The sequence below is a fragment of the Crinia signifera genome, chromosome 1, assembly GCF_055691185.1.
Source record: "Crinia signifera chromosome 1, ASM5569118v1, whole genome shotgun sequence".
Taxonomy (NCBI): domain Eukaryota; kingdom Metazoa; phylum Chordata; class Amphibia; order Anura; family Myobatrachidae; genus Crinia; species Crinia signifera.
The window spans coordinates 374,375,762-374,402,778 of NC_139217.1; the positions used below are offsets into that span (position 1 = coordinate 374,375,762).

Below are 27,017 nucleotides of genomic sequence, written 5' to 3' on the forward strand. Positions count from 1 at the left end.
TAGCCCACACCTGTGGGAAGCTCCTCCTGGATACACATCTGTACAATCATCTGGCCGATCTTTTTATTCTCAACCCACTCATGTGATGTCTCAAGAGTGTTAGCACATCCAAACAGGGTTTAGCGAAGAAAACTGATGTGCATCCATATGTAGTGCCCTTTATAGTGCATAGACGTAGACTATTTGAATATCAGGCTTCCAGTTGTCAAATACATTTTTCCAAATGACTGCATTTTAGTAAGTGCCTTGTTTAGAAGTGTATATATCTGGCTATACAACTGCATGGCCTTGCCATTCTGGTGTGAAATGACACTTTTGGGGGCTTGCTTAGGCTCTGAGACTGATGCATGTCTAGTTGTAGTTATCTGCTTGTAGAACTTTCTGTTGCTGTATCCTATAAAGGTGTATACACACTATACGAGATATAGTTAATGCTATGCACGATAACGATATAAATAACAGTATATTGTGCATAGCGTCTAGTGCATGGGTCTTCAAACTGTGGCCCTCCAGATGTTGTGAAATGACATGTTCCAACATGCATTGCCACATATTTTTTTCCTATAAGAGCATGCCAAAACTGTCAGGGCATGCTGGGACATGTAGTTCCACAACATCTGGAGGGCCACGGTTTGAAGACCCATGGTCTAGTGCACGGGTCTTCAACCTGTGGCCCTCCCGATGTTGTGGAACTACATGTCCCAGCATGCCCTGACAGTTTTGGCATGCTCTTATCGGAAAAAAATGTGGCAATGCATGTTGGAACATGTAGTTTCACAACATCTGGAGGGCCACAGGTTGAAGACCCATGGTCTAGTGTGTCTGCTCTATATTGTTAACGCTGCATGCTCCAGCGACTCATTAACGATGTCCTCCATCATCTGAACATGCATTCAAATGTTAACCATATTGTCAATGACTGCATGCTCTGAGCGGGGACCTGGTGACGTCACTCAAGGCGCATATGGTATAGTGTGTACCCAGCGTAACATTGTTGTCTGCTAATGTAATTGCTGTTTTTGTTACATAAATATAAGCTATATTAGATCCCTTCTGTTGTTCTTTCAACATCATTGTTTTATGACATTACATGAAAACATTATAAATAGTTGCAAGAGCCTACACAACATTCTGGACATGAGTTTGTGGGTCATTGATTACCTGTATAGCTACAGCTGGGTACTTATATAACTATACATGCTGCTAGTCATATAAACAACTCAGATGAATTGGTTATCTGATTGGTGTGTACTAAGCCCATTGTTCCACAGTGTCGCAAGGTCAGGAATGTTGCACACTGTCCAAATATTGGGCCAATCAGCCAATTATCGAAAGTGTGTATCCTGCAGATCTCCACAGTTTTTATTTTCCCTGGTATATAATGACATTTTATTGTCTCCATTCTGTTGGAAGCACATACCTACATGTGCCTTTAATAATGTTTTTATGTAATGTCATAGAACAATTATGTTGACCCATTATGTAGTCCCAGAAGAGTTCAGCTCTGAATGCATTCTCCATGTATCGGTTTGCTCTAGAAAAGGCACATGTGATTTGTGTGAATAAACTCTGCCTGGTTGACATTTGTTTGCCTTTCATAATACCTGTTTTGGTGTCCGTGCTTTGCAGTTAGTAGTCCATTTTAAATAGTTTATGCCCCCATACCATTATGCGATTTGGGCCGATTCTGACTGATTGGAATGAGAAATTGAGTGAAATTGGCCCAAATGGCATGTGCATGGTCCCTTGTACTTCAGAGTTGGAGGTTGGACCTGCCTGCAGTCTGACCTCTGAATCATTACCCCTCCCGGCAACATGATATATCACAAACAGAAGGTCCCTTTCGGCTCGTGGGGATCGAATGGTCCTATACTGCGGGGAGAAATCACAGTAGTATATGGCCACCTTTAGATATTTTGTTTAAAAAGTTGTCTTATGGGATCACAAATTAAAGGGTTATTGTACTTCTTGATTTTCAGAAGAGAACCTGGAAGACACCTGAGGAGCGGGCACTTATGGCCAAGACATTGAGGCGTATAAAACAGGAGCCAGATGATGACTTGCCGGAGGCAGTCCCAAAGCCTAAAGACAGTGACCAGTCGAGGTCCAGCTCACCTACTGCAGGTCCCAGCACAGAGAGTGCAGAGCTTAAGGAGAAGAAGAAAACCAGGAGAAAAAGAAAAGTCCCTAATAAGGAACTGAGCAAAGAATTAAGCAAGGAACTGAACCAAGAGATACAAAAAACAGAGAACAGTTTGGCTCATGAGAACCATCATCCCATCAAATCAGAACCAGAGAGTGAGGATGATGATCCCAAGAGATGCATGAATAGCAATGGGGAGAGGATGCACCGATTCAGCAAAGAACTGAATGGGACTACAAAGGATTTCAGCAACCAACCTTTCCCAAGTCCAAAAAACACACCAAGGGCTGCTACACGCCCCCCTCCTTCTTTGTCACCTCCCAAATGTATGCAGATGGAGCGCCATGTAATAAGGCCTCCTCCAATAAGTCCTCCCCCAGATTCTCTGCCCCTTGAGGATGGTGCCACCCACATGATGCAGAGAGAGGTCTGGATGGCCATCTTTAGCTACCTCAGTCACAGGGATTTGTGCATCTGTATGAGAGTCTGCAAAACATGGAACCGATGGTAACTAAACATACATTTTTTTTCCCGTCTCTACTTTTTCAATGGATTGACACCAACATCAATTAGAGATTTAGTAACATGATGCGGTCTGCACAAATGTGTTGTCATGGCTACTAATGCAAGTGCTGATTTCTCTAATTTGTGCTTGGTTGTCCTGGTTATAGCATACATGCATTGGGTCATACTAAAACATATTTGCAACTTCATTTATGTACACAGAATTGTTATATTGAAATATGCTGTAGTATTGTAAGAAATTTAACCTTAAGGTAGGTTATTTTCTGTGTGCAGTTTCTGATCAATACAGCCCCACTTATAATATGCTGCACTCACATTCTGCATGTTTTTATAGCCCCTGTGCTTAGAATAATTCAGGCTTTTTTTATTTAAAAAAATTAGACCATTATGCTAACATGCACCTGTACAGAGAGCAGTGTGTTCCTATTTCCTAGAGGCTGAGGGAAAGATTCTCCTGTACAGATAACATTGTGTTCTTATTTCCTAGAGGCTGAGGGAGAGACTATGCTGTACAGAGAGCAGTGTATTCCTATTTCCTAGAGGCGGATGGAGAGATTCTCCTGTACAAATAGCAGCGTGTTCCTATGGGGTATCCGGGAGGGTTGCTCACCTTTCTGGAGGGCCGGGAGGGGGATCTGATTTTCGGGAGCCTCCTGACAATTCTGGGAGGGTAGGCATCCCTGAGATAGCAGTGTGCTCCTATTTCCTAGAGGCTGAGGGAGAGACTATGCTGTACAGAGAGCAGTGTGCTCCTATTTCCTAGAGGCTGTTATCTGTATCTGTACAAATCTTTCCCTCAGCCTCTAGGAAATAGAAACACACTGCTCTCTGTACAGGATAGTCTCTCCCTCAGCCTCTAGGAAATAGGAGCACACTGCTATTTGTACAGGATAGTCTCTCCTTCAGCCTCTAGGAAATCAGAACACAATGTTATCTGTACAGAAGAATCTCTCCCTCAGCAGTGTGTTCCTATTTTTTAGAGGATATCTGAACAGGATAGTCTTTCCCTCAGACTCTTGGAAATAGGAGCACACTGCTATCTGTACAGAAGAATCTTTGCCTCATTGTGTTCCTATTTCCTGGAGGCTGAGGGAGAGACTATCCTGGACAGATAGCAGTGTGCTCCTATTTCCTGGAGGCTGAGGGAGAGAATGGGGCAGATGTATCATAGCAGCGCTTATCGCGCCGCTATGATACTTCCTGCTTCGCCTCAATAGCGAGGCGAAGCAGGAAGGGACATCGACAAGATGTATTAACATCTTGTCTGCCGAAGCGGGGGAGCGTTAACTCCCCCCTTCGGCGATGTCCCTTTCTGGAGATAGCGCATCAGTTAATACTGATGCGCTATCTCCTGTCCCCCGGCCGACCGCACTGGGCATGCGCGGGATCTCGCAAAAACCGCGAGATCTCCAGCGCAGCCCAAGCCAGACGCAGGGCTAGCGTTGTCCCCATAGTGGGGGATAGGACAACGCTAGCCCTGAGCTGGCGAAGCGGCCGGGGCAAATTAACGCCTTGAAGGCTGTTAATACATCGCCCCTGCCGTTAATCCCTGGGGGGGATTGCAGGGACAGCCCCGCCGAGCGTAACTCGGCGGGCTGTCACTAGCGCACGTTAGGTGCGCTAGTAATACATTAGGGACAGACGGAATCCCCCCCCCCCCAGTTAACCAGCGTTAAGTGCATTTTTGCACTTAACGCTGGTTAATACATCTGCCTCACTATGCTGTACAGAGAGCAGTGTGCTCCTATTTCCTGGAGGCTGAGACTATGCCAGTGATTTTCAACCTTTTTACCTTGCGGCACACTAAATAGGACTTTAAAATTGCCAAGGCACACCCTAAGATCCCCACAGGCAAAAACACATTGGCCACCACAGGAAAAAAACAAACATATTGGCCCCCACATTAAAAACAATCACACTGATCCCCACAGGTAACAAAAATAAAATACATTGGCCCTTTAGATGAAAAGAAGAGACCAGTAAAATAACATTTGAACTGGTAATGGCTGTAAACTGGTTTGGGCATCTCTAGATCTGGGGGCACACATGAGAACAGCTCAAGGCACACTACTGGTTGAAAAACACTGGACTATGCTGTACAGAGAGCAGTGTGCTCCTATTTCCTGGAGGCTGAGGGAGAGACTATGCTGTACAGAGAGCAGTGGGCTCCTATTTCCTGGAGGCTGAGGGAGAGACTATGCTGTACAGAGAGCAGTGTGCTCCTGAACAGAGATGCTGATTTTTCGCTGTCCTGTATTATATAGATGCTACACACATGTTTTTGTTTACAACCCGCCTGGCTCTGCAGTGGGGCTGCAGCTAAAGGCAGCTGGATCCTATGATCTGATTTTATCTTTTCTGGGATGTGATTCTGATCATGTGAGGCTTAGTGAAAATAACACGAGAACCACCAAACTAGGCTACAGATAAATAACACTGTCAGCTAATTTGCAGCACACTGGGAAAAAAGCTGCACAATGTAGGCACGTACTTTGTAATAATGCAGTTATCTTTGATCAGTTGTTTACCCACCCTTATAAGTTATCTGCTCTATAAAATAATAACCTATCCTTTTATTAATATATGATGCTCACCAGTACCTGCATAACAGACTGGCGCTAGCACAACTTTCCCTGCTCCCACAAATATAATTTGACAGACTTCTAGATTCTAGGGATGATTCAGAGTTTAGGCGCAGATACAAATAAAGCTATTATCATATATACTCGAGTATAAGCCTACTTTTTCAGAACATTTTTTATGCTAAAAAAGCCCCCCTCGGCTTATACTCCAGTGAGGGTCCCACTTGAGTCAATAAGTTTTGCCAGTTTTTTGTTGTAAAATTAGGTGGTAACTGTATCAGGAATAAACCTGTTACTACACTATGACAGGAGTGCTAATACATGTATGCATTTGCATGCAAGGTAATTACTGGCTGCTTTTCCATGTAGCCCAGAAATGGGCCCTCCTACCTCCATGTCTGTTTGTATCTACCCAGTTTGTTTAATCAATTGTAAAGCTCAACAGAATATGCTGCGCTATATAAGAAACTGTAAATAAATAAATGTTGTACATCTTTATTTTTACATCGGGGTTTAGATTTGCAGTAAGACCCACCCCACCCAAATCGAAATCTCCCTGCACACTACACCTTCCCAAAGTGCAGAGCGGCATGGTTTTGCCCAGGTGCACAGTTACTTGCACTTTACTCCCACCTCAGAAATCAGGCCCTTATTCTCAACATAAAGCACGACATTTCTAGTACTATTATATATATATGTGTCCGATATGTATTGTGAAAAAAATGAGGCAACGTTTCGGGGATGACCCCCTTTCTCAAGGGAAAGGGGGTCATCCCCGAAACGTTGCCTCATTTTTTTCACAATAAACCGTTTTATGGTTTAAATTGTCTACATCGTCTCTGAGTGCCGCCTACCTCGGACACATATCTACTAGCCCTCTGGCTTATGGGAAGGCACCGGGGCACTAGAAGAGCATACAGCAACTCTGAGTGCCAGCTCCCTCGGATTATATATATATATATATATATATATATATATATATATATATATATATATATATATATTATTTCTGTACTCTTTAGAATTTACAGTGTTATTATCTTATCACTGCAAAATAACCATTTCATTCCCATTTAAGCTCCTTATGATAGCCTAATTATAATTGTCTGATTTGTCCTATATTTTTCTTTTGCAGGTGTTGTGATAAGAGATTGTGGACACACATTGACTTAAATCGCTGCAAATCTATTACTCCTCTTATGCTCAGTGGGATCATCAGAAGACAGCCAGTTTCTTTAGATTTAAGCTGGACAAATATATCCAAGAAACAACTCAGCTGGCTCATGAACAGACTTCCAGGTACTACACTGTCTGCCCACAGATCTAGGGGTACATTTACTAAAATGAGAGGTCTATGAAGATGGGATGTTGCTATAGGCAACCAAGAAGATTCTATCTATTGTAGTAGGTGCTAAATAAGTAGAATTTTAATAGAACTCCCGTCTTCGTAAATGTACCCCCTAGTGTGTGTGTATGTATGTATGTATGTATATATATATATATATATATATATATATATACATATATATACAATCAGATAGAAGTATAGCGGCACTGGGAGACTTCTCAAATTTCTTTATTGCTGGCGTGCAAACATACACAGTGTCCCAGACACTGTGTATGTTTGCACGCCAGCAATAAAGAAATTTGAGAAGTCTCCCAGTGCCGCTATACTTCTATCTGATTGTATCTACATCTCAATAGAAGGCACGGAAGCAGCTGTAATAGAAGCAAGAGTGCCGGACCGTCTACAAGTATATATATATATATATATATATATATATATATATATATATATATATATATATATATATATATATATATATATATATATATATATATATATATATATATATACATACATATACAGTTGGGCAAAAAAGTATTTAGTCAGCCAGCAATTGTGCAAGTTCTCCCACTTAAAAAGATGAGAGAGGCCTGTAATTTTCATCATAGGTATACCTCAACTATGAGAGACAAAATGAGGAAAAAAAATCCAGAAAATGACATTGTCTGATTTTTAAAGAATTTATTTGCAAATTATGGTGGAAAATAAGTATTTGGTCAAAAACAAACAAGCAAGATTTCTTGCTCTCACAGACCTGTAACTTCTTCTGTAAGAGGCTCCTCTGTCCTCCACTCGTTACCTGTATTAATGACACCTGTTTGAACTCTTTATCTATATAAAAGACACCTGTCCAACACTTCAAACAGTCACACTCCAAACTCCACTATGGCCAAGAGCAAAGAGCTGTCAAAGGACACCAGAAACAAAATTGTAGACCTGCACCAGGCTGGGAAGACTGAATCTGCAATAGGTAAGCAGCTTGGTGTGAAGAAATCAACTGTGGGAGCAATTATTAGGAAATGGAAGGCATACAAGACCACTGATAGTCTCCCTCGATCTGGGGCTCCCCGCAAGATCTCACCCCGTGGGGTCAAAATGATCACAAGAACGGTGATCAAAAATCCCAGAACCACACGGGGGGACCTAGTGAATGACCTGCTGAGAGCTGGGACCAAAGTAACAAAGGCTACCATCAGTAACACACTACGCCGCCAGGGACTCAAATCCTGCAGTGCCAGACGTGTCCCCCTGCTAAAGGCAGTACATGTGCAGGCCCGTCTGAAGTTTGCTAGAGAGCATTTGGATGATCCAGAAGAGGACTGGGAGAATGTCATATGGTCAGATGAAACCAAAATAGAACTTTTTGGTAACAACTCTACTCGTCGTGTTTGGAGGAGAAAGAATGCTGAGTTGCATCCAAAGAACACCATACCTACTGTAAAGCATGGGGGTGGAAACATCATGCTTTGGGGCTGTTTTTCTGCAAAGGGACCAGGACGACTGCTCCGTGTAAAGGAAAGAATGAATGGGGCCATGTATCGTCAGATTTTGAGTGAAAACCTCCTTCCATCAGCAAGGGCATTGAAGATGAAACGTGGCTGGGTCTTTCAGCATGACAACGATCCCAAACACACTGCCCGGGTAACAAAGGAGTGGCTTCGTAAGAAGCATTTCAAGGTCCTGGAGTGGCCGAGCCAGTCTCCAGATCTCAACCCCATAGAAAATCTTTGGAGGGAGTTGAAAGTCCGTGTTGCCCAGCGACAGCCCCAAAACATCACTGCTCTAGAGGAGATCTGCATGGAGGAATGGGCCAAAATACCAGCAACAGTTTGTGAAAACCTTGTGAAGACTTACGGAAAACGTTTGACCTCTGTCATTGCCAACAAAGCTGGGACCAAAGTAACAAAGGCTACCATCAGTAACACACTACGCCGCCAGGGACTCAAATCCTGCAGTGCCAGACGTGTCCCCCTGCTAAAGGCAGTACATGTGCAGGCCCGTCTGAAGTTTGCTAGAGAGCATTTGGATGATCCAGAAGAGGACTGGGAGAATGTCATATGGTCAGATGAAACCAAAATAGAACTTTTTGGTAACAACTCTACTCGTCGTGTTTGGAGGAGAAAGAATGCTGAGTTGCATCCAAAGAACACCATACCTACTGTAAAGCATGGGGGTGGAAACATCATGCTTTGGGGCTGTTTTTCTGCAAAGGGACCAGGACGACTGCTCCGTGTAAAGGAAAGAATGAATGGGGCCATGTATCGTCAGATTTTGAGTGAAAACCTCCTTCCATCAGCAAGGGCATTGAAGATGAAACGTGGCTGGGTCTTTCAGCATGACAACGATCCCAAACACACTGCCCGGGTAACAAAGGAGTGGCTTCGTAAGAAGCATTTCAAGGTCCTGGAGTGGCCGAGCCAGTCTCCAGATCTCAACCCCATAGAAAATCTTTGGAGGGAGTTGAAAGTCCGTGTTGCCCAGCGACAGCCCCAAAACATCACTGCTCTAGAGGGGATCTGCATGGAGGAATGGGCCAAAATACCAGCAACAGTTTGTGAAAACCTTGTGAAGACTTACGGAAAACGTTTGACCTCTGTCATTGCCAACAAAGGGTATATAACAAAGTACTGAGATGAACTTTTGTTATTGACCAAATACTTATTTTCCACCATAATTTGCAAATAAATTCTTTAAAAATCAGACAATGTCATTTTCTGGATTTTTTTTCCTCATTTTGTCTCTCATAGTTGAGGTATACCTATGATGAAAATTACAGGCCTCTCTCATCTTTTTAAGTGGGAGAACTTGCACAATTGGTGGCTGACTAAATACTTTTTTGCCCCACTGTATATATCACAGACCAGTTGGCAATTCTGTGAGTGTGCGCAGAAATCAGACTAGCACCATGGGCAATACTCACCAGATGCTCTCTAAATAAACACAATGGAAGTTTCACTGGTCCACTGTTGCTAGGAGCACCAGTGTACATACTTCCCATTTCAGTTTGCCATCAGGCAAATTAGCCACATCTAAGTATTCATCATCGGTGAAAACAGCACCTCTTACATATAGCAGAGGCAAGCCTTTTTTTATTTCAGCTATGACAATGCATCATTTAAACTTTATAGCAGTCAGGGCCTTGTAAATAATGGTCCTGTAGTGCCTCATTTAATTGCTTATATCAGTGGTTCCCAAACATTTTTGGAATCCCGACACCTTACGGCAGGGATGGGGAACCTTTGGCCCTCTAGCTGTTGCTGAACTACACATCCCAGAATGCACTGCTACAGTTTTTCTGTTTGGCCATGCTAAAACTGTAGCAAAGCGTTCTGGGGTGTGTAGTTCAACAGCTGCTGAAAGGCCGAACGTTCCCTGTCCCTGCCCTAAGGTATCAGAATTGTTATCCTGACACCCCTAGCCCAGGGCTCGACAAATTCCGGGCGCCAGGTCTGCTTCCTAGCGACCAGATTTTTTTTTCCCACAAGGGAGGAAGCAGAATCAGGTCTTTGTCCATTGCATGGTACAACAATTATGTGCAGCAAGTTCTTTCTTAACTAGATCCCATCTAGTTCAAAACGCACGCTGTTGTAGCACATTGCATGCGTTTAGAAGTAAATGTGATGCGATCTAAATAAAAATGTATGGCGCACATTGCACTGTGTATGGGCACCCATAAGCTTGCCTGGCTCCTACACTTTCATCCTGGCTCCTAGATTTTAAGGATCCTAGATTTAAAAAAAAAATGCTTAAGCCCTGCCCTAGACCTAAAGTTTCTTATGGAGAAATTCATAAATATAAAATTTACTTAATTGTATTCATCTTCCTTAGGTTAAGTTTTTTTTTTTCATGTATTTTATAATTGGCAGCCACAAGAACTGGTTTTTCTTACTACTTTGACCATAAATTCAAATTGGTAATGGACTGCCAACCTGAGGCACCCCTGCAAGTGTCTTGAAGCACCCAATTTGGGAACCATTTGCTTATATTCTCATGAATATTGCTTCACCTCACCAAAAATACTGCCTCCTTTCATTGTAGGCAATATCACTTTCTATTTGGTCCACTAAGGGGCACAGGAGGCATTACAGTGAGTATCGGCTTGGCGGGCAGGCACCAAAAAAGCCCTGGCCTGATAGTTTTTTCTTTTGGTGCCAAGGCAGAGTAGGCACCATTTTTTTATAGGGTTCAGCCTGTTTTCTTTCTTTCATTTCATTTATTTTACTTCAAGTTATAAGTGGTGTGGCAGGGGAACCAGGTTGCTCATCACTGCAGTTCCTCACGCTGGGACGGCAGCACTAGCATCAGACTAGTAACTTCTGTCTCAGCCCTGCACTACACTCCCCCGCAGAACACATCCTGAATAGCCGCCTGGAGTGTCCAGCAAGCCATGGTACCAATCAGAAGCGATCCTTCCCCACGCTTGGAGACATTGGGGAGGGCAGATGCAGTGAGGTCCCAGTATCCTGCGCCTTCTCACTAGGCACAGCAGCAGGGCAGGTGTGCAGGATCCCTGGGGTTTAATATTTGAGGAGGAGGGTGCACAGCTCGCTCCCCTACCCCTGGGATTTGCTAGTAGATTACTCAGAGCCTGTCCCAGGTTCTCAGCTCTTTTTCTCTGTGGGCCCGCCGAGATAATGCTGGGCAGCCATTTTTAGAGCATATTGCTGCTGGAATACATTCAGAGAAGAAGACTTGAGCTTGCTATCCCCTATACCTCACTCTTGGGCCAGATTCAGCTGTCCTCCTGCCTGCTTCTGCTGGACAGTTGAGACATTTGCTTTATTTTACTGGCATTTTTTGACTTGTGTCTGGGTGTTTAGTGTATAACTGGTAGTTCTACTCCCTGTTGAGGGAAAAAGAAAGATACTGTTGTGCACGATATTCTACCTTACACTGGTGTATTACACACTCTAGTTGCATGTGTGGATACTTTCCTGAACTTGTGACACCATGTCATCCAGAGGTAAGAAAGCAGCTGCCTCAGAACCTTGTTTTTGTTTGGGTGTCTTATAGAGCATACACATGGTGAGATATGTAGTATTTTTCTATTCTATCTTGCTTATAGAAGCAGAATCAAAATCAAATGTGCATCAAATGGTTTTTTCCCTATTGGATGCAGATTTGATCCCGATGCACGCTCCTGAAATCAAATCGAAAATTGTCTTGGTAGGCAAGACTATATATAGTGCAGATTTGTACTATGTAGTCCAAAGTTCAAGCAAAATGCATTCCATTTGAAGTCCAACCATAGTACCTTCCAACAGTAGGGCTGACATAAATTGTAAGGTCCTGGGCTGACCAGTAGTTTATAAACCTATAAATACCAAAGCACCTGAATTAGTTGAAATTCCACATTCTTCTCTTGCATGTTCCAGATTTTACCATAGTGTTTAGTTAATGAGGCTGTGATTGAAGAATGAAATGTGAGCAGAAGGCACTTTGTAATTATTTCAGCTACCTGAGTATGCCAATTCAATCTACCTTCTCCTTGTATTTATTTTAGCTCTACGAGATCTTAATTTATCTGGCTGTTCTTGGATTGCGGTCTCGGCACTTTGCAGTTCCAGCTGCCCGTTACTGAGATCTCTCAATGTCCAGTGGGTAGAAGGGCTAAAAGACGCACAGATGAGGGATCTCTTGTCGCCGCCTACAGATAATCGACCAGGTATGCTTGGAATGAACAGAAATGTAGTATAATAGGTTCAGAGATATTTAAATGTTCCTTGATTGTTCATATGTACATTGAGACACTTTGGTTGGCCAGGAGTCTTCAGGTTTTGTGGCAGCCACTCAGGAGGAGCCTGCTTGGGTTTTAGGTCAAGCCTCCTCTGCACAGGCAGATGGTTGATGGCTCTGTGCAAAAATCTTTGAATGTCTCGGGTATTTTGCACAAGATTTAAGGGCTGCTATACTTCATGCCTCTATTTATTAACTGTTTCCTATATAGTGCATCAAATTATCTCCATAAGAATAAATTGGTGATATTTTTAGTTGCCTAATTTGGGAATGAATCAGCCCTATACGTTTTCTAATCTCTCTTCAGTTCAGAATAACTTATGTACTTATGTTCTTTTAACCAATGAAACTATCATTACTGGGTACAATACAGATTTTTGGCCAAAAGCAAAAAGGTTTCCCTGAGCCTGTGTATTTTCGCCTGCTGCAGTCCCACTCAAGTGCGAAATTGGTGCTGCGTTTGGCTATTTTGCTTCACCTGCCCATGAATCAACATCCCTGATAGGCTGTGGCTCACACCGGCTTATTGTGGCTAATTGAACATGCCCCCTGGTGATACATGATGTTTGTGGCTAATTGAATACTGGCCTAAGAGCTTGACAAACTGCAACCTTTTTATACGACATTTTAATTCCTGCAGGTCAGATAGACAACCGTAGCAAATTAAGGAACATAACAGAGCTTCGTCTAGCAGGACTGGACCTCACAGATGCTTCCTTACGCCTCATGATTCGGCACATGCCTCTTCTTGCCAAGCTGGACCTGAGTTACTGTAACCATGTTACTGATCAGTCTATTAACCTGCTAACTGCAGTGGGTACATCTACCAGGGATTCTTTATCAGAAATCAACTTATCAGGTATATGATGCAGAACATGGGAAAGTACGTTTTTTTTGTTGATGGGCCAATCCGTGTGGTGCGGTCCAGCGCTGTAAGTTAGTAGTCTCGAACACCATTATTTTTTTTTTTTTTTTCATTTAGAATCCTATAAAGATGGCTGATATTTGGTATAATTGCAATATTGCAGCACAGAGAAGTCATAGAAAGCTGGGATAGAAAAAAAAACAAAACACTATTTTCAGCTACATTTTTCTCATAACGTATTTCTCTACCTCACTGTCTTATGACTGAAGTTTAAGCCCAAAGTTAATTGTTCAATTTTTTTTCTTCTTTAAGTCTATTTTTAGGATTGTATTTCAGGAGGAGGAATACAATTTCAGAGCGGAATAGCTATAATCTTCTTTTTGTTAGAGCACTTTGAATTGCTAGTTTTTCTGTTTTTCACCTAATTTGATCTTTAATATCTCTTGTGGAGGACCTGATAAAAATTGTATACCTGCCTAACATGATCAGGACTTGAAAATTATTTGTTTGCATTGATTGTAGACAGATGAATTGATGGGTGGGGTGGGTGCATAGAGAACCGCAGTCTTTGCTTACACTCTGTAGACATTTTTCACACTATGCCTAAATGCTCATAACTCAAAATTGATAAGCGGAAACATGCACAAATAGACAATATGCTAAATGACAAAACAAATGAATTGGTCCACACATCAGGCAATTCCCCATTGTACCGACATCTGGAAAATCTAACATGTTGGGAATCCTCAGTTTGCCAATTTGCATTAAAAAAAAATGAACAGGATCAGTGCAAATAACTGGGTGATTGGGCTGTATATATGTGGCCAAAAAGTAATGCCTAAATGCTCATAACTCAAAATTTATTATAGATCCAGATTTTAAAATTTGCCATAAAATACTTTGAAGACTTAGTAACAGAATGACTACTCAAAAAATCACCATCTTCCCTTAAACATTTTCTTCCTCTCAACCCAAGCTGTGACGCTACTTTGGAAAATTCCAGGGGTTGGGTCGACTTTGTGTGTGTTCTCTGCTGTCACTGCAGTTGATGGTCTGCCACCACAAGGTTTGTCGCACACAGACGATTCTCCCGATTCAAAACTCTTCATACACTCACCATACACTTATTTCAGTCTTCTGTGGATTTCTGCAGCACTGTAGCCTTCTTCTTTTTCCAGAAATTCAATGAACATTTGTTTCATCTTGGATTCAATGGTATTTCTTGGACTACCTAAACAAAAATTGTGTGTGTGTGTTAGCGTTAGCAGACATATTAAACTACACTTAAAAATTTTCTAAAAAACATTGCATATTATTTCAGAGTTTTGAGCATTTGGGCATTACTTTTTGAACAACCCTCGTATTCTATTCCTGACATGCAACTGGTAAAAGTAATACAATTTATGACAAGTTTAGAATTTATATAACTTTTCAATGACTCTCTGATCTGTCTTTCCAGACTGCAATAACGTGACAGACTTGTGCCTGACGTACTTCAAGCGCTGTGGCAACATCTGTATGATTGACCTCCGATTCTGCAAACAGGTTACTAAAGAAAGCTGTGAACAGTTCATAGCGGAAATGTCTGTAATTGTACAGTTTGGACAAATAGAGGAAAAGCTGCTGCAAAAGATCAGCTAATCTAATGTATAAAATGTTTTCCTTTAAAGCTGCGCCTGAAAGACTATTTTGGCCTTAAAAGCGAAGAAGTTTGAGGTTTACCAGCCTCGGTTCTGCTGAGACTTCTCCAATGGTTCCTCCAGCACCACAAACACCAGCTGTAAAAGGTTGACACTGGACGTTTAACCTTTCAAGGACAATGTTTTTCACAATCAAAGGGCATGTGCTTGGTAACGTTTATTGTATTGGCTCTTACACTGTTCAACTTTTGAGCTTTGTGTGTCTTTAGAAGTGGACCATGCAGAACAAAGAAGCCTTCCAAAATCTGGCGGGAAAAAAAGAATTTGTCATACATTATGCAGAAATATTTTTGTATACGACGATTAGAAAGTTATATTTCCAATGTATGATACAAGTGGTAATTTTCTGGGGACACGGGTTAAGGGTCAACTGCCAATCTTTCCATGTACAGTTAATTAAAACTACATTTTGAGCCCTTATTTTGTGTGTGACCACTTCTAAAGCATGTTTAACTTCGCATTTTACATGGGACATATGCATGCTGAGCAGACATGTATGTTTATTCATTTGAAAGACCCTTTCTGCACACGAAGATCCAGCATAGCATGAAGCTTTGTGGCCTCTTGAACGAATATTTAGTGATGCAGGGCAAATCGATCAGGCAATCTCCACTAATGTGCCATTGGACTACTTGTCCAAATCTTTGGGCCCAACTGTAACATACTTGCCTTCAGAAGTGCCATTGTTGTAAGGTGTTTTTTCTTTTTGTAGAATGCCCCAACCAGATTATTCCTAGACTTTGTGTTTACTGTTAAAAAAAAATAAAAGTTTACCACCGTTATCTGGCTGCAGATTGTTATGAGGTAGAGCCAGCTCATTTACCAGGACGCACTCGGGTCTCCTCAAACACCACTTGTAAATCTCCTTTTGTAAAATAGATGCCCCTTGCACTGGAATTTAAGAGTGGGGTTATCGTTGTATAGGAGACTAAGTAAATGCATTTACACCAATGCATTGCAAATCTATTCCACTCCTACACCTTGGAGTCAGATGTATACTTTTTTTAATGTAAGTAACGTTGTTGGAATTAAAGTGTATCATGTTTATTTATGAACACATTTATTAAAATCTTTTACTAAATAACCTGTCACCTGTGTTTCATTTCAGTTTTTAAATTATAGCCAATTATTCTGACAATGCTACATTTTTCTAACATCAACATACAAAAAAAGAACAAAAAAAACACCTTGTCATATCACACTCGCATCCATCCATGGCTGCCTTCAGAAATTGTTTGGTTCAGGGCTGACAAAATAGGCAGCTTTGCCTACCTGGGGTGTGTTAGATAGAGGTGTGTCTTGCTTTTTCATAATTTTTCTTTTTATGCATTAATCATTTTTAATTGCTTTATAATTACTATACACATTTTTGTGGTATTTAGACTGGTGTTCCCTCTAGCTGTGCTGTAGCTCTGGGACCCCGCAAGAACTGATCCTCTATTAACGTATTAATGCCTGCACAGAGGTTTCTTTCTTGTAGGATTTACATTTACTATAATGCCAGATTGTGCCGTTTGTCTAAACTTAAGCAAATATACATTTCTTCCAGAAAGTATTCACATCACTTACATTTTTCCACATTTTGTTATGTTACAGCCTTATTCCAAAATGGAATAAATTAATTTTTCCCTCAAAATTCTACATACAATGCCCCATAATGACAACATGAAAAAGCTTTTTTTGGGAGATTTTGCGAAGAAATCACATGTACATAAGTATTCACAGCCTTTGCTCAATACTTTGATACACCTTTTGGCAGCAATTACAGCCTCAAGTCTTTTTGAATATGATGCCACAAGCTTGTCACAACTATCTATGGACAGTTTCACCCATTCCTCTTTGATCACTGACACTTCCCATCCAACCTGATGGAGCTTGAGAGGTGATGCAGTCATTTTCAGATCTCTCCGGGTATTCAAGTCTGAGCTCTGGCTGGGCCACTTAAGGACATTCAGAGTTGTCCTGAAGCCACTCCTTTGATATCTTGGCTGTGTGCTAAGGGTCGTTGTCCTGCTAAAAGATGTCGCCCAAGTCTGAGGTAAAGAGCGCACTGGACCAGATTTTCTGTACATTGCTGCATTCCTCTTTCCCTCTACCCTAACTAGTCTCCCAGTTCCTGCAGCTGAAAAAAAATCCCCACAACATGATGCTGCCACCACCATACTTCAATGTAGGGATGGTATTGGCCTGGTGATGATCGGTGCCATCGCTCCTGGCATTCACGCCAATAGTTCAATGTTTGTCTCCTTAGATCAGAGACTTTAGTTTCTCATGGACTGAGTGTCCTTCAGGTGCATTTTGACAAACTCCAGGTGGGCTGCCATGTGCTTTTTACCAAGGAGTGGCTTCCATCTGGCCACTCTACCATACAGGCCTGAATAGTGGATTGCTGCAGAGATGATTGTCCTTCTGGAAGGTTCTCCTCTCAGGTGCCAGGCGGGGTCCCGACAGTCTGGAACACGGCAGTCATTTACCCGACGTCGGGATCCCGACAGTCAAAGCCCCGACACACGGGGGCTAAATGGCCACCGGCTAGTCTCCCTTGTGGGGGTCCACGACCCCCATAGAGGGAGAATAGAATAGGTGGCAAGCGTAGCGAGCCACCATGCCCGCAGCGTGGCGAGCACAGCAAGCCGGCAAGGGGCTTTGTTGCGCTCAACATGCTGTGGGTCCGGCCAGTCGGAACCCTATACCACACCCCTCCTCTCTCCACAGAGGAATGCTGTAGCTCTGACTAGGGCCCTTCTACCCCGATAGCTCAGTTTAGATGGCTGGCCAGCTTTAGGAAGAGTCCTTCAAAGCACCAGATATTTTTCGGAACCCTATACCACACCCCTCCTCTCTCCACAGAGGAATGCTGTAGCTCTGACTAGGGCCCTTCTACCCCGATAGCTCAGTTTAGATGGCTGGCCAGCTTTAGGAAGAGTCCTTCAAAGCACCAGATATTTTTTGGAACCCTATACCACACCCCTCCTCTCTCCACAGAGGAATGCTGTAGCTCTGACTAGGGCCCTTCTACCCCGATAGCTCAGTTTAGATGGCTGGCCAGCTTTAGGAAGAGTCCTTCAAAGCACCAGATATTTTTCGGAACCCTATACCACACCCCTCCTCTCTCCACAGAGGAATGCTGTAGCTCTGACTAGGGCCCTTCTACCCCGATAGCTCAGTTTAGATGGCTGGCCAGCTTTAGGAAGAGTCCTTCAAAGCACCAGATATTTTTTGGAACCCTATACCACACCCCTCCTCTCTCCACAGAGGAATGCTGTAGCTCTGACTAGGGCCCTTCTACCCCGATAGCTCAGTTTAGATGGCTGGCCAGCTTTAGGAAGAGTCCTTCAAAGCACCAGATATTTTTCGGAACCCTATACCACACCCCTCCTCTCTCCACAGAGGAATGCTGTAGCTCTGACTAGGGCCCTTCTACCCCGATAGCTCAGTTTAGATGGCTGGCCAGCTTTAGGAAGAGTCCTTCAAAGCACCAGATATTTTTTGGAACCCTATACCACACCCCTCCTCTCTCCACAGAGGAATGCTGTAGCTCTGACTAGGGCCCTTCTACCCCGATAGCTCAGTTTAGATGGCTGGCCAGCTTTAGGAAGAGTCCTTCAAAGCACCAGATATTTTTCTGTACCCCAGATTTGGGCTTCGAGACAGTCCTGTCTCAGAGGTCTACAGACAATTCCTTTGGACTTAAGCTAGGTACACATATATACAATCGTCGGGCCGTTCTTCCAATCTGGGGGCAAACGGCCGTTCGATTGTATAGGTGTGTACGCTGTCCCAATTGCTGCTGTGCGATCGATAAACGGCCAAAAACGCTCTTGGCCGTCCACGGTCGGTCGAAGGTTCCTTGCTGCTTAATATTTCATCCGACAGGACGGCTCCATATCGGAACAAAAGTGAAGTGTGTACGCACGTTCGATCGATATGCTTGACAGTTTTACAAAGCACGGTGGTATGCTGCATTATGAGAGACCCTGTAACCCTTTGCCTGCTGTTTTAACTAATGTGTGTTTAATGCCTTTACTGCCCAACACTTTAGAGGCATCACTTTAAGACATTAATCAATGTTGAAGTTTTAATAGTGTGCTGGAAGCTCTTTGCAGGGCACCATAACACTATTAAAACTTCAACATTGATTAATGTCTTAAAGTGATGCCTCTAAAGTGTTGGGCAGTGAGGCATTAAACACACATTAGTTAAAACAGCAGGCAAAGGGTTACAGGGTCTCTCATATACTTCTTCTTGCGATTGTTTGGACGGGAGTACATCGGACGTCGCAAGTAAAATTGTACATATGTGTACGCGCAGAACGGTCGTATGTTTTGGACGGCCGAACGTGTATTCGGTCGATCGAACGGTCGCAAGAAAAATGAAATTGTACATATGTGTACCCAGCTTTAATGTTGGTTTGTACTCTGACATGCACTGTCAAGTTTGAGACCTTTATATAGAAAGGTGGACTCCAATTAAGCTGTAGGGATATTTCAAGGATAAGCAGTGGAAACCAGATGCACCTGAGCTCAATATCAAAGGCTGTAAATCCTGAATATTTTTTTTTTTTTGCAAACATCTCCCCAATTTTTTTTTATGTTGTCATTGCCGGGCGTATTTTGTGTAGAATTGAGGGAAACAATTTATTTATTTTGGAATAAGGCTGTAACATAAAAATGTGTTGTGAATACATTCTGGATGCACTGTAGATATTTTTTATTACCTTTTTATAACAATTAATGTCAAGTGTTTGTAGTAAACCATAAAATGTTAAGAAATGCAATTAATAAAAATGTATCTAGTAGCAGATAATAAAAAAAACAAGGTTGTTCAGCATAGGTGCTGAATAAGTTTTATATATTGTAGCAAATTCATGTCCAGCCAGAATTAACATTTTAGTGCAGTGCTGTCAGATGTGAGTAAAGGAGGCAATACCTCTCCAATGACTGTTGAAGGTACACTGAGAATTTTTGATGCTTGTTGGGAACTTAATACCTTCTATATGGAGCCTCCTTCATTGATGCATTTTCTCTGCCTAAACAGAGGATTTGTCGCGCAACAACATACATAGCATGCAATACACATCTCCAACACTGGGAGGCTAATACTCCATTAATCCAGTACTTAAGAGTGAATCGTGGCGTATGGATATACTGTACAGTACAAGCTCTTGCAAATGGCCAGTGATTACTGTAAATCAGATGGAGAGTCAATAAAAGAAAAACCAATAAATCATTCAATTAAAAATAGTGTATACAGATGCAAACGAACATGTTAAACCAATGTTTCCTGGATGTTAGGCTCGTAAATGCGTCCATGTCCCCTAGACAAAACATTAAATAAAAATAGCGTATGCAAATCAACGTGTTACAGCAATGGTCCCTTAGCCAATACGGCATAAGCTGATCTGATGGCAAGGGATAACTACATTGACACATGAGCTTGGATCCCTATCAGCAGGTGCCGAGGCCAGTGGATAAGTGTGCCGTGCTCCATGCTCAGAGACCCGCTGGTGCAAAGCTATGTGATTGAAAGTGGGAGTCTCCGTCCTTTCACATCCAGAGTCTTTAGATGCTGTAATTCTGTTCAGGCCATTTTGTGGCACATACAGGACAAAAGATTATCCAAAACTGCGTTCTCTTGTACCAGTATTTGTCAAATTTAGTTAAATCTTTTTGCTGCTTCTCTTGAGGATCGAAAATATCTATAATAATTTTCATGGAATGGTTTTAATTCCACTATATATCTATGGAAGGATTTGTTTCTTAAGCCACACTATATAAAAAGGTAACCATTTAGAAAACATTGTGTATGTATTTGTGCAATTTGAAACTTAAGTCACATTCAAAGAACTCTCCTCTTCAATCAATACATTTGTGCAAACATATTCAATTTTTTTTTAACTCTTCGTTGGTGCATTTTAGTACTCCTGCCAATTAATTTTCTTTTGTTTCACCTCTTCTTCAATATCAGCAAATGTTTCTTCCTGTTAAGGTGTCTTCTCATCCGAGGAAATAAAAAAAATAAAAAAAGTCGCACAGGGTGAGATAAGGTATCATGTTTTTTGGTTAAAAATGTGTTGTCAGGATGAAAGAACCAGTCACCTGTTTTCCACAAATCGTGACATTTCTTCCTGGACACGCAATGTAACCTTTTCCAAACTTCCAAATAAAAATCAATCCTAAACTCACCATTTAAAGTCTCTCCTCCCTCTACTTTATTCCATCCCTCTTTCCTGACCTGTTTAATCCACTGGGAACCTCTGCCACTTGCCTGGAGTATCATGCAATATAAGAAGACTCATGTTTTTGGTATAGTTGTACTTTGTATTCAAGTCACCTATTTAATAGTGGAATAAAAATGTGCCTGAAATTATTCAAGCTTGTTTACCCAAATTAAATAGTCATTCTTAAATATTCCATTCTGTGTTTCACACCTTGTATATAGTGTTTGTGCGTTGTCATGATTAAGGACTTGCCGTACGTTCACATAAAAATGTAGACTGGTATTCTATGGCCATAGTACTTCCTAGTGCTTTATATGGTGGTGGTACGCAGCCATCAGAATGATTTCTATATGTTTTTTTTTCTTTTGGCATTCAAATAAACTATTTTTCAATAGTGTTAATTTGATATATGTATGGAATTTTCCCAATCAAATGCTGTATGTTCAGCTAGTCTTTAACAGTGCCATATTGGCAATTTTTTTAAATTATTATCTCGTTTATATTTATACACCTTTCTATTTTTAGATGATACAATTTTCTTTACTCTTAGCAATTGCAAGGAGCCCTGTACAATCCACAGGACCTAGTTAAGGTATTTTTGAACATTTTAAAAGACTATTTACGAGGGAAGTGATTTTAATTTTGTGGGGAAGTCACATTAGTTCTATTAACATGATTGGCCTTTCAGCTGATGAAGTGCATAAACATTTACTAATCACTGGCCTGATGTGTTGTGCCTGATAACAACAGTTTCTTATATGGCACACACATATACCACAGCGCTTTACAGAGTATAGTTGAACATTCACATCATCACATCACAGCCCCACTGGAGCTTACAATCTATATTACCTACCACATGTACACGCAGACACATTCACTCTAGGGTTAATTTTGATGGGAGCCCAGTATATTTTTGGATTGTGGGAGTACCAAGAGGAAACCCACTCAAGCACAGGGAGACTATACAAAGAGCCATGGTGGGAATTGAACCCATGACATCAGTGCGTACACCCTCCGTGCTGCCACCTTATAAAGTTTTATGCTAAAGCATAACATAGTAATATGATAAAAACAAGACCTTATGTTTACCTTCTCACTTGATATGCAATAATTAAGCAACATAGCACATGTAAATAATACAATGGATCTTTTTCGTTAAAAAATTTTAATATGTATAATGGTTTCAAAAAAAAAAAATCCAAGCAGTTGGCTATTCTTACTGTGCCCTTTTGTTATACATCTAAAATGTTTTTTTTTATCATTTATGAAAAACAATGTGAATGTTCTTGATACCAATGCAGAAAATATGCATGATAACTTTAATCGGGAGTAAGAAAATATTATCAGCACTCTGCAAGTTTTAGCTGCAATGATACAAACAACGCTGCAGTTCTAAAATGGCAGAAAGAAAATTGTATGGCATAATGTTTAACCACCAAACAATCTGAGTGCAATAGACAAATACGCCTGAGGGCTTCCTGGAGAAAGAGGAACAAGCATACACTGCAGAAGTAGGTGTTCTCACTCTAGACTGACACTATGCACTGAAAGGCTTTGCTGAACTATTATACTACAAGGCATAAAAAAAAGTGTATACAATTTTATGTAATTATCACCTATATATGTTTATATTTTATTTCTCATATTTGTAACACATGAAACTTCCAGACATTGATTAAAATGAATAGGCCTAAATGCAGTTGGAATATTCCAAATACACATCAATATAAGTTCTCCTGAATCTCTAAAACACATTGGCACATCATCAACCCTTTGGCTACCGTGGGTTTCCTCATTCCTGTGCAGAGGCCAGATTTTGAAGTTAGCATTTGTCACATTTCAGTATCTCCTGTTTTTGATTTACCCCCCAAAAAAACGTTTTTATTTAATTTTTTTCGTTTTAAGGAGCCTTTAGGTTAAATGTAATAGCCAGTGGTCAGCTGCCGAGGTGCAGGACTTGAAAAGTCTGTCTGCTTTTTTTTATTTTTTAAGTAGCACTCATTTACCTCTTTTAATCAAACTGTAGAAGTCTAGAAAATATAATAATTTTATTTATATAGCGCTCTTTCTTCAAAGGCGCTTAACAGAATGAATGTAATACAGTACAGTAACAACTTAGTACAGAAAAGCTTTTCATAAACAATACTTAGGGGAATTACAGAAATGCTTGAGACAACAGGAAAGTCTTGAGTCTGCTTTTAAAATATTCTAGACTGGGAACCTCTCCGAACTATGGGGGGGAAGTGCATTACAGAGTCAGAGCTGCATGGCTAAAATCTCGACCCCCTAGATCAGGCATGCCCAAAGTCAGGCCCGGGGGCCAATTGCAGCCCGTGCTGTCATTTCAAGTGGCCTGCAGCCTCCAGCTGGAAGCGGGCTGAGCATCAGATGTGGGAAGCACAGCACAGGACACTAAAGGTGGGGCCCTGGTGCTGCAGTGAGGAGGTGCCGGCCGCCACAGTCAGATGTGTTTGGCGTTCTACCCCTGCTGCTGCAATCGCATATCACCCTACTCCACAATCACAGTGAGAGCAGTGTTTGGGGAGGGGGGCAGCAAGGGGGAAGCTTGCTCCCGTAACATGCAGAGTGGAGGAGGGCAGCAGCTGGAGCCCAAGCATCTCCTGTCCTTGCAGTGACTGCTTTGACTCTCCTTCCTCTGGCTCACACAAGGGGCTGGGAAACATACAGAGAAGGGAGGGGGCAGAGTGGGGGACATACAGTGAAGGAGGGTCAGGCTGGGGGACATACAGTGAATGGAGGCAGTGATGGCCATTCAGAGAAGGGGGAGCAGGGGCAGCCTGGGAGACATACAGTGAATGGGAGTCATACAGTGAAGGAGGGTCAGGCTTCGGGACATACACTGAATGGAGGCACTGATGGACATTAAGAGAAGGGGGCAGGCTGGGTGCAGAGGGGGGAACATACAGTGAATGGGGGCAGGCTGGGGGAAATACAGTGAAGGGGCAGGCTGGGGGACATAGAGTGAATGGGGGCAGAGTGGGGGACCATTCTGATGTGATTAATGATTCAAATAATGTCAGGCTGAATGGTCGGCCCCCCACATTTTCACCTCACCAAATCTGGCCCACGTCTCAAAAAGTTTGGACACCCCTGCCCTAGATGAATTACAGGAGATTTTAGGTACTAGGAATATCACTAGCGAAGTGTGTGTTTTTTTTTTTTTATTGAAAGTTCAATCAAGTTAACCAAAAGCAAACAGGATAGCAAAAGGCATGCTTCTACGTGTAGGTTTCCACCAACAGATCTGCACTTGAAAATTATATCTTATTTGGATTTTTTTTCTGTCTCAATTGAACCTCTATATGTAGGAATAATATGGTAGCCCAACAAGAACAACCTACCAAATTAGATGAGGGGTCACCTTTTTTTATTTGACACCGGGTGGGTAGATTTGGGCTTTGGATACCCCCAATCTGTGGAAATGTTTATTTGCATACTGTTTTCAGTTGTTATAAGGTCATCATGAGGCAACAACTACTAAGGGTATGTAGTTAGGATCCCAGCTGTCAGGATTCTGACAGTGGGAACCCTGTTGGTCACAATGCCGACAGATCCTGAAGGCTAGTATTAGATTAGGTTTATAATTTGGCATTAGGGGGAGGTTAGGCTGCTTGTGGGGTTGGGTAGGATTAAGGTTAGAATTTTTACTGGCATCCTGACCATTCATATGCAGATCAATGGCATATTACACCCAACATCTATATTATGAAGGCGCATCATTTAAAAGAGGATAATCTCCTCTTAGTGCTATATCTGGGCAGACTCTAGGTCACTAGAAGAGCACCAGAAGTTGTGAATGATGACCACTGGTGTCTGTCATTGTAAGAGAAAAGTTCCCAAGTATATGAAAAGGCCCGATTATGATGTTGCATCCAATGCCTGGTGCCGTGTGGTCAAATGGGATCTGGAGGTTAGACCTGCAAACAAGCAGGTCTAACCGCTGCCCCCCTAGAAGAAAAGTCTAGATCTGCCAATGGTACACACTATTCGATATGCAGGATATCATTACCGTGCATATTGTAAGGAAATATCTTATCGTTTGTACCCAGCTTTAGAAGAATTCCTCAAATCCTTTTACGCTAGCTTCTTATGCAAGTCAGTCCCTTCAAACAGAAACACTTGTATCTATTAGGTATCCATCTTGAGAAGCATTTCATGTTTTCCCAATACCTAGCCAGTAATAATTGCAGAATGCAGTCAAGTCGCCAGGGCAAAAAATTTAAGCACACTTAAAAAAAAAAAAAAAGTCCAAATGATGTCCATAATCTATATATAAAACAAATTTTCTTCCTGTTTCCATGCACTTTAGCTGAAGATAAGATAGATGAAAGATAAATAAGCAGATTTCTTTGGCACAAATGACATTATGTTTACAGTGGCAGGTGCTTTAATACAAATGTGTGTTGCCGTCCATCTGGTAATGCACATTTTTACATGGACTCGATCTGCATGTAGGTAATGTAATTAAAAGGATGCAGACATGCTCTTATTCATTGCCTGCAAAGGTGGATACACACTGGGGCCATTCTGTACTGCTCGCTAAACTGCGGTCCTTCACTGCTTACCGAGTGGCTTAACACCCCCGCATCCACTCAGTAACATGCGAGGGGACTTGTATGAGAACACATCCCCTCGCATGAAGCCATTAGCAGGCAAAATCATTCGATGGTCGCCAACCATCGAATGATTTCTCTTACCATCGCAAATAAGTCTGAACTTACTTTTATTTAAGAGCGCTAGGACAAAGACACCAGCCGCCGCCCCCGGCAGCCATGGGAAAGCCCAGCGGTTTCATGGAGACCGAGTTTTGCAAAGCAGTATCCTAGTGCAGATTGTAATATTCTGCACCGCAGCTGTTTCAAGGGGGATTACCAAACCCCTTCAATTCAACACAGAAGAACACAAAGTAGAAACAGCGCTTGTGCAGAATAATGTTCGTGTTTATTTTATACTTTTTTATACACATAAAAAGATATACACTTTAAAACTTATAAGTAAAAAAAAAAAAATGTAGGTAAAAAATACATATAATAATATAATTCAGACAGCAATAAGCCGGTTTAGCAAACATAAAGCTGGTATTATCCCCTTATATGGCCATAGCAGTTGTTAGAGCATGCATGCATGCAGTTAATCTTCAGCAGTACGTTTACTTGGTTAGTATATTAGATGGATTATCCAAATATTAGTCCCACCTATGTGCACAAGGTTTTATACTTATGTAGATCTGTGGGCATGGGCTCCAGACCCCGATGGTGAGCTCCGACCGCTGGTTCAATCCTAATAATGCACGGTCATATCCGAGATCCTTCCACCGGTTCTAGGTTGTTGCTACCGCCAGATTGTTCCCCCGCACTCCTCTACGCGTTTCTCCGCCTCTTAGAAGTCATCAGCGGCTTCCTCAGAGGAAGGATCTCGGATATGACCGTGCATTATTAGGATTGAACCAGCGGTCTGAGCTCACCATCGGGGTCTGGAGCCCATGCCCACAGATCTACATAAGTATAAAACCTTGTGCACATAGGTGGGACTAATATTTGGATAATCCATCTAATATACTAACCAAGTAAATTTACTGCTGAAGATTAACTGCATGCATGCTCTAACAACTGCTATGGCCATATAAGGGGATAATACCAGCTTTATGTTTGCTAAACCGGCTTATTGCTGTCTGAATTTTATTATTATATGTATTTTTTACCTACATATTTTTTTTTTTTACTTATAAGTTTTAAAGTGTATATCTTTTTATGTGTATAAAAAAGTATAAAATAAATCACTAACATTATTCTGCACAAGCACTGTTTCTACTTTGTGTTCTTCTGTGTTTCATGGAAACGCCCATAAAACGTGTTCCCATGGTCCGCTGCTTCC

General features: G+C 41.8%; 1 protein-coding gene across 9 annotated transcripts in view; it reads left to right on the plus strand.

Annotated features, from left to right (window-relative positions):
• The window catches only part of KDM2B (lysine demethylase 2B), a 139,384-nt gene extending 123,401 nt beyond the window's left edge, over nt 1–15,983 (plus strand). For all 9 annotated transcript variants that reach the window (XM_083151348.1, XM_083151349.1, XM_083151351.1 and 6 more), the window contains 5 exons: nt 1,980–2,650; nt 6,386–6,549; nt 12,102–12,263; nt 12,975–13,193; nt 14,659–15,983. In XM_083151348.1, the coding sequence (XP_083007474.1) occupies nt 1,980–2,650; nt 6,386–6,549; nt 12,102–12,263; nt 12,975–13,193; nt 14,659–14,840 (1,398 nt within the window). In that variant the 3' untranslated portion in view covers nt 14,841–15,983. The remainder of the gene's footprint in view (nt 1–1,979; nt 2,651–6,385; nt 6,550–12,101; nt 12,264–12,974; nt 13,194–14,658) is intronic.
• The last annotated feature ends 11,034 nt before the right edge of the window (nt 15,984–27,017 follow it).